The sequence below is a fragment of the Giraffa tippelskirchi genome, chromosome 13, assembly GCF_054371585.1.
Source record: "Giraffa tippelskirchi isolate mGirTip1 chromosome 13, T2T-mGirTip1v1.2.pri, whole genome shotgun sequence".
Taxonomy (NCBI): Eukaryota; Metazoa; Chordata; class Mammalia; order Artiodactyla; family Giraffidae; genus Giraffa; species Giraffa tippelskirchi.
Window position 1 is genome coordinate 38,978,623 of NC_137287.1, and position 8,069 is coordinate 38,986,691.

General features: G+C 50.9%; 1 protein-coding gene across 3 annotated transcripts; it reads left to right on the forward strand.

The window, feature by feature from the left end:
- The first annotated feature begins 1,129 nt into the window (after positions 1-1,129).
- LOC145531794 (uncharacterized) lies at positions 1,130-6,507 on the forward strand. Of its 3 annotated transcripts, none has more exons than XM_081555225.1 (4): positions 1,130-1,559; positions 1,649-1,727; positions 1,953-2,058; positions 6,039-6,507. In XM_081555225.1, exons 1-4 carry the CDS (start codon positions 1,466-1,468, stop codon positions 6,069-6,071), a joined length of 312 nt encoding a protein of 103 aa, XP_081411351.1. In that variant the 5' UTR covers positions 1,130-1,465; the 3' UTR covers positions 6,072-6,507. The 3 variants fall into 3 exon arrangements, 1 of the variants encoding a protein (XP_081411351.1); XR_014072762.1 differs by lacking the exon at positions 6,039-6,507 and adding an exon at positions 3,123-3,408 and having other exon boundaries at positions 1,171-1,559; XR_014072761.1 differs by lacking the exon at positions 6,039-6,507 and adding an exon at positions 3,234-3,408 and having other exon boundaries at positions 1,171-1,559.
- Positions 6,508-8,069: the final 1,562 nt, after the last annotated feature.

Here is an 8,069-nt window from a genome sequence, read left to right on the forward strand (position 1 = left end):
TCTGGGAACCAGGCTTCCAGCATAGGTGTGCATGGTGCACATGACTGTGCAGGGCAAGTGCAAACTCCTGGGTGTAGGGATAGCTGGGCAAATGTTAGAAGGGGCATCCTGTGTTGCAAATATGCATTTTGAAAGCACATGTGTGCATGTGTGTCCCTTATAACCATGCGCCTGCCCTCTATGATAATGTGCTGCCCGTGTGCCCTCGGGCAAGTCCTGTCATCCCCTCCTTGTCCAGGCCAGCAGCCAACACTTCTTCCAACTCCCACCCCAGGTACTGCATCCTGGAGTCCTGGCCAGACAGACCCTGCTTTTGGGCTCACACCCTGGCAGTCTGCAGAGAGAAGGAAGGCTTTCAAACTGGCAGCTTTTTCAGAAAAAGTGCCTGACGCTTGGCTGGGGCAGGAACACAAGCCCCTTTGTGTCGCCTTTGGGCCCCTTCCTCCAGGAAGTGTACCTGCCAGGGCCCTAGGCCTCCTGCGTCTCCGCCTCCCCAGGAGGATCCGGGGCCTCCGGAGGGCTTCTCTGCCCCCTGCAGCCGGCTGGCCTTGCCTTCCCCAGAGGCATCACGGGGCTGAAGGCCTCTGGGGGCATGTGCGGAGCTCTGGAGGACAGGCAGGGCCTCACTTTTGCCACAGGAGTCAGTGCAGGCCCAGGAGGGGCCAGCTTCTGGACAAAGCTGCTGTCTGCTGCATGTGTGCCAAGTTGCTCGGTTGGGTCTGACTTTTTGTGACCCAGTGGACTGTAGCCCACAAGGCTCCTCTCTCCATGGGATTCTCCAGACAAGAATTCTGGAGTGGGTTGCCATGCCCTCCTCCAGGGGATCTTCTTGACTCAGAGATCAAAGCTATGTCTCCTGCATCTCCTGCATTGCAGGCGGGTTCTTTACCGCTGAGCCTGTAGAGAAACCCAGAAGGGTGATAACACCAGTTTATTGGCAATGGTATTGACATTTCATGAACTTTTCAAATCTCACATTCTTCTTCTGAATTTTTACTAATCATTTAAAATGTAAAATGTATTCTTAGCTCATGGATTGTGTAAGAATCGATGGCAAGCAGGACTTGGCCTATGGATCACAATGTGCTGACCCCTGGCCTCGGGTCGTGATGTAAGAAAGAGAGGTGGCAGCTAGACAGGGCCTCCACCCTGACACCAAGCCCCCAGCACTACCATCCTAATGAAGCTCGGGTCCCTGGTCCCTGGCGGCCAGCTCTTCCCCAGTGAGGCTGTGCACATGCCGGGCCACTATCTGCTCCCCTTCTTCTTGTCACAATGGGGGGTTCTGGACCCTGAACTGGGTTCTACATGAGGCAGGAGCCCTGGACCCCACGAAGCTCCTGCGGGCAGTTACCCAGGGAGCCTTCCCCTGGATGGCTCTGGGGATTCCAACAGGAAGACCCCTCCCAGCTCCTTCCTGCCCCCTGCTGACCCCTTTGTTCCTTCCTCCTGGAGGGGGACCCACATGGCCCAGGAGGGTATAAAAGGCCCAGTGGAGGACATCCAGGTGCTAAGAGACTCCCAGCACCAGGACGGGACCACGGGACTCTGCAGGCCAGGTAAGGCCCCGCCCCCACCACGCTTAGGCCCACGAGGTCAGGGGAGCCCCTCTCTGAGATCGGATGGCCTGTCCTCTTCTCTCCCGGAGCCCTTGACTCTCCAGCCAGAAGCCATGCTGCTGTGGCTGACCCTCGCCCTCCTGTGGAGCCCCACCTGCTGAGCACAGCGTAAGTCTGGCTGGGGACCCCCCAGCCCACCCCCCTGGAGGCCCCCCTCACCCTCCTTCCTCCGTCCAGGGCTGGGGTCTGGGCCAGCCCTTGTCACAGGCGGACTCTGCTCTCAGGCCTTTCCCCTCATCTGGAGGGGCTGTGTCCTCCTCTGGGCAGAAACGGGCTACATGTCACTGTGTGTTTATTTTTTTCTCTTCCCCACCTGGTTCTTTCACATAATAGAGACATTTGGGCCTGGAGGAGGTACCTATTTCAGTACCTCCAGAGACTTCCAAAACGATATCACCAGGATTCAAGTGTTCATAGGTCCTCTGGGCCTAATCAAGAGGTGAGTTGAACAGGGCCTGGAGCCCCTCACTGCATCCCAGCCCCTGCCCCAGTCTCAGGAACCTGGGGAGGGGGCTGGTCCCTCCTCCCAACACCCTCACTGGGGTCCTGATGTCTCCTGAGTCAGCTGAGGCCTTGGGGTCCTGGAGCCCCCAGCCAGCACCTTCTGCCTGTCCCTCTTCCTCTGCTGTTTCCTCCCCTGCACCCCAGCCCTGTCCCCTCCTCTCTCCCCTGCAAGTCCAGCCTCTGCTTCCTGGGTTGATCTAAAGGGAGGGGTGCTTCTCCCCACTGTCTCCTTTCAACCCCAACTCAGCTCAACCAGAAATGATCTCTCAGTTTGAGAATGCCTATGGGAAAGCAGAAGTTCTGCCCAGGTTAGGGTCAAAGAGAAAAGGAAGGAGGGTCAGAGTGGACCACTGATTGAACACTAGAAGTGTAGAGGCACCAAACCCAGGGTCTTCCCCTAATGGTTAAATGGGGGCTTTGCTCCAGGCCTGGGATAGATATTTGCTCTGCATTTACGGGATCCCAGGGACCTGGGGAGAGGGAATGGGCCAGAGCAGCAGGCACCATGGGGCCCAGAGTGTGGGTGGGGCCAGGTGAGGAGGGGACACTCTGGATGGACACTGAGGTGGGGGAAGTTCACAGATAGGGGTCACCTGCTCCTGGGGCCCCCACCTGGTCTAGTGCAGTGACTGGGGCTCCAGATGCTGGGCCCGGGGTCAACTACCCTCTCTGAGCCAGGAGACCAGCTGCACCTCCTGAGGGTCCTGGTGACTGGGCACTTTGGGGAGCTCTCCTGATGGAAGACCTCAGTGATTCCTCCCCCAAATCAGTCCCACTTTGCATATGAGCAAACTAAGGCCAGGAGAGGCTGGTCAGTTCAGTTCAGACGCTCGGTCGTGTCCGACTCTTTGCGACCCCATGAATTGCAGCACGCCAGGCCTCTCTGTCCATCACCAACTCCTGGAGTCTACCCAAACCCATGTCCATCGAGTCGGTGATGCCATCCAACCATCTCATCCTCTGTCGTCCCCTTCTCCTCCCACCCCCAATCCTACCCAGCATTAGGGTCTTTTCCAATGAGTCAACTCTTCGCATGAGGTGGCCAAAGTATTGGAGTTTCAGCTTCAACATCAGTCCTTCCAATGAACACCCAGGATTGATCTCTTTTAGGATGGATTGATTGGATCTCCTTGCAGTCCAAGGGACTCTCAAGAGTCTTCTCCAACACCACAGTTCAAAAGCATCAATTCTTCGGTGCTCAGCTTTCTTCACCGTCCAACTCTCACATCCATACATGACCACTGGAAAAACCATAGGCTTGACTAAACGGACTTTTGTTGGCAAAGTAATGTCTCTGCTTTTAAATATGCTATCTAGGTTGGCCATAACCTTCCTTCCAAGGAGTAAGCGTCTTTTAATTTCATGGCTGCAATCACCATCAGCAGTGATTTTGGAGCCCAAAAAAATAAAGTCTGACACTGTTTCCACTGTTTCCCCATCTATTTCCCATGAAGTGATGGGACCAGATGCCATGATCTTAGTTTTCTGAACGTTGAGCTTTAAGCCAACTTTTTCACTCTCCTCTTTCACCTTCATCAAGAGGCTCTTTAGTTCTTCTTCACTTTCTGCCATAAGGGTGGTGTCATCTGCATATCTGAGGTTATTGATATTTCTCCCGGCAATCTTGATTCCAGCTTGTTTTTCTTCCAGCCCAGCGTTTCTCATGATGTACTCTGCATATAAGTTAAATAAGCAGGGTGACAATATACAGCCTTGACATACTCCTTTTCCTATTTGGAACCAGTCTGTTGTTCCATGTCCAGTTCTAACTGTTGCTTCCTGACCTGCATACAGGTTTCTCAAGAGACAAGTCAGATGGTCTGGTATTCCCATCTCTTTCAGAATTTTCCACAGTTTATTGTGATCCACACAGTCAAAGGCTTTGGCATAGTCAATAAAGCAGAAATAGATGTTTTTCTGGAACTCTCTTGCTTTTTCGATGATCCAGCGGATATTGGCAATTTGATCTCTGGTTCCTCTGCCTTTTCTAAAACCAGCTTGAACATCTGGAAGTTCACAGTTCACGTATTGCTGAAGCCTGGCTTGGAGAATTTTGAGCATTACTTTACTAGCATGTGAGATGCGTGCAATTGTGCGCTAGTTTGAGCATTCTTTGGCATTGCCTTTCTTTGGGATTGGAACGAAAACTGACCTCTTTCAGTCCTGTGGCCACTGCTGAGTTTTCCAAATTTGCTGGCATATCGAGTGCAGAACTTTCACAGCATCACCTTTGAGGATTTGAAATAGCTCAACTGGAATTCCATCACCTCCACTAGCTTTGTTCGTAGTGATACTTTCTAAGGCCCACTTGACTTCACATTCCAGGATGTCTGGCTCTAGGTGAGTGGTCACACCATCGTGATTATCTGGGTCATGAAGATCTTTTTTGTACAGTTCTTCTGCGTATTCTTGCCACCTCTTCTTAAAATCTTCTGCTTCTGGTAGGTCCATACCATTTCTGTCCTTTATCGAGCCTATCTTTGCATGAAATGTTCCTTTGGTATCTCTAATTTTCTTGAAGAGATCTCTAGTCTTTCCCAATCTGTTGTTTTCCTCTATTTCTTTGCACTGATCGCTGAGGAAGGCTTTCTTATCTCTCCTTGCTATTCTTTGGAACTCTGCATTCAGATGGGAATATCTTTCCTTTTCTCCTTTGCTTTTTGCTTCTCTTCTCTTCCCAGCTATCTGTAAGGCCTCTTCAGACAGCCATTTTGCTTTTTTGCATTTCTTTTCCGTGGGGATTTTCTTGATCCCTGTCTCCTGTACAATGTCACAAACCTCTGTCCATAGTTCATCAGGCACTCTGTCTATCAGGTCTAGTCCCTTAAATCTATTTGTCACTTCTACTGTATACTCATAAGGGATTTGATCTAGGTCATACCTGAATGGACTAGTGGTTTTCCCTACTTTCTTCAATTTAAGTCTGAATTTGGCAATAAGCAGTTCATGATCTGAGCCACAGTCCGCTCCCGGTCTTGTTTTTGCTGACTGTATAGAGCTTCTCCATCTTTGGCTGCAAAGAATATAATCAATCTGATTTCCGTGTTGACCATCTGGTGATGTCCACGTGTAGAGTCTTCTTTTGTGTTGTTGGAATAGGGTGTTTGCTATTACCAGTGCGTTCTCGTGGGAAAACTCTATTAGCCTTTGCCCTGCTTCATTCTGTACTCCAAGGCCAAACTTGCCTGTTACACCAGGTGTTTCTTGACTTCCTACTTTTGCATTCCAGTCCCTTATAATGAAAAGGACATCTTTTTTGGGTGTTAGTTCTAGAAGGTCTTGTAGGTCTTCATAGAACCATTCAACTTCAGCTTCTTCGGCGTTACTGGTCAGGGCATAGACTTGGATTACCGTGATTTTGAATGGTTTGCCTTGGAAACGAACAGAGATCATTCTATTGTTTTTGAGATTGCATCCAAGTACTGCATTTTGGACTCTTTTGTTGACCATGATGGCTACTCCATTTCTTCTAAGTGTTTCTTGCCCACGGTAGTAGATATAATGGTCATCTGAGTTAAATTCACCCATTCCAGTGCATCTTAATTCGCTGATTCCTAAAATGTCGACATTCACTCTTGCCATCTCCTGTTTGACCACTTCCAATTTGCCTTGATTCATGGACCTAACATTCCAGGTTCCTATGCAATATTGCTCTTTACAGCATCGGACTTTGTGTCTATCATCAGTCACATCCACAGTTGGGTATCAACAAGCCCCAAATCACAGAGCCTGAAATTGTCAGAGCAGGGGTTGAGACCAGGAAGCCTGTCTCAGGCACCAAAGTCACGTGCTCAGGCACTTATGCTGCAGTGACAGGCTGTCCTTGCTGGTGACATGGGGGGGGTGGTGTTTAGAGGATTGAAGATTGATGGGTCACCCATATCCTGGACCTTCAAAGCTCCCCCTTCCTCTCAGTATCCAGGTGAGATATGGCTCTTCCTGGAGTGAGAAATATGGAGCCCCAGGTGGGACACCTCAGGAAATCATTCTGCTGCCAGAAGAACACATTACAGGAATCTACGGCTCCTATAAGAACTTCCTCCGTTACTTGGTCATATACACGGACCAAGGGAGGTTGTTCACATTTGGGAAGGAAGTTGACAACACCTTTATTGAATTCCCTGATGACAGTGACAAGGTGCTCATCAGAGTCTACGGCCACTACAGGCCTCTGGGCATTACCAGCATTCGCTTTGAATGGGGTTATCCTTCATTCTTAAACAAATAACACCTCAACCAAAGAGAAATGACCATTCCTGAGTTTCCAGGTCTGAGCCGTGGGTTACCATGCCAAGGCCATCTGGTTGGTGGTTGGCAAAAGGCGTCAGGGACCTGAGTGCGGCCCTGAATCAGAATCCACCAATAAATCCAGCTTCTGCAGCTACAGTGGGTCCAGGGTGCTCCTTGACCTGGGATGCTAACAAAGCCTTCTGAATTTGTGGGGACAGGGCCTCTGGGGTGGAGCTGCAGGAGGAAGCGTGAGGGGGTCTGACATCCCAGGGCTGGGTGATTCTGACAGGATGCAGGGCCTGCCCGTACAGACCCCGGCTGATCCCATAATCTCTGAGGATTTGGGGCTCCCAGAGGCCCCATCCCTTGCTCTCTGCTGCAAGGCCATCCAGGGAGCCTGAGCTGTCCAGGCTCAATTCTAGGATTCTCTGAGTGTGCAGGGGCTTGGGGAAGCCACTCAATCATTCATTCACCCATTCACTCACTCAGCATATATTTGCCAAGGCCTGGGCCACAGATGGATCTTTGGACACCAGAGAAATAAAGAGCCCAGCAATCAGCCAGGGGCTCCCCATGGGGAGTGGATGCAGAAGCAGATGGAGACAACTGATGGTTTCATCTGCATTGATAGTGACAGGTCTAGCACCCTGTGCTCAGGCACATGCCCAGTGCTGGGTGTGCTTCAGGGAAGACTTCCTGGAGGAGGCAACATCTGAGCTAAGTATAAAGGCTGTGTGAGAGCTGGCCAGGTGGGGTTAAGGGAGGGAGGCCTTCCAGGCCAAGAGATCAACACGGGAATGGCCAGAGCCAGGCAACCCCAGGACCCCACTTCTTGAAAGGCGGGCATCTGTTATAGCCTGAAGGGAAAGGAAAGCAGCCCCCAGGCCTGGCACATTCTCTCAAGGCCTCCATCAGGCTGCAGCAGCCTGACCCCCAGCCACAGTGCAGAGGCCGCCCTGTCCCCACTCAGCTCCCTGCCCAGCAGCCCTAGAGGGACAGGACTTCTGCTTCCACCTTTGCAGAAGAAGACAGCGCAGGCCCAGAGGGCACAGAGGCTCTGCCTGTCACATGGCATGAATGGCAGGGACAGGATTCAGGGGGAGGAGGTCTGGCGGCAAAGTCTGGGCTCAGATCCCCAGACCCATTGAAGGTTTCCAGACAGATCCTCATCTCTTTGGGGAGATCCTCAACATGTTCCTCTTCTCTAATTTTAAATTTAAATGCCTGTTGAGGGTCACTTGGGCTTCTCTGGTAGCTCAGATGGTAAATAATCTTGCCTACAATGCGGGAGACCTCGGTTTGAATCCTGGGTCAGGAAGATCCCCTGGTGAAGGGCATGGTATCCCACTCCAGTATTCTTGCCTGGAGAATCCCATGGACAGAGGAGCCTAGTGGGCTACAGTTCACACAGGAGGGTCACTTTGTGGTTTTAACCTGGAGTCTGTGGGAAAAATGCAGGAATCCATGAACTCAGACGTGGAAGAAAGCTCTGATGTTTTCATTGTCTTCTATGGAAATTTCATCTTTCCTTTGGTATAAAGCGTACTTCAGACTGCTCTTTCACATCACCTGTGACCATGTCATGTAAATTACAGTCCTCCCAGATAGCTTGAACTTCACATTCATCATGACTTCTAAATTCTGGCTGTTTGCAGATTTGCCTTTCTGGGTTTTTTTTTTTTTTTCTTTCTTTTCGTGTTTTGGCCAGGCCTCGAG

Coding starts and splice junctions, on each gene's coding strand:
- LOC145531794 (XM_081555225.1), top strand. CDS start 1,466: ATGGCCCAGGAGGGTATAAAAGGCCCAGTGGAGGACATCCAGGTGCTA. Junction 1,560..1,648: donor CACGGGACTCTGCAGGCCAG/GTAAGGCCCCGC, acceptor TCTCTCCCGGAG/CCCTTGACTCTCCAGCCAGA. Junction 2,059..6,038: donor CCTCTGGGCCTAATCAAGAG/GTGAGTTGAACA, acceptor CCTTCCTCTCAG/TATCCAGGTGAGATATGGCT.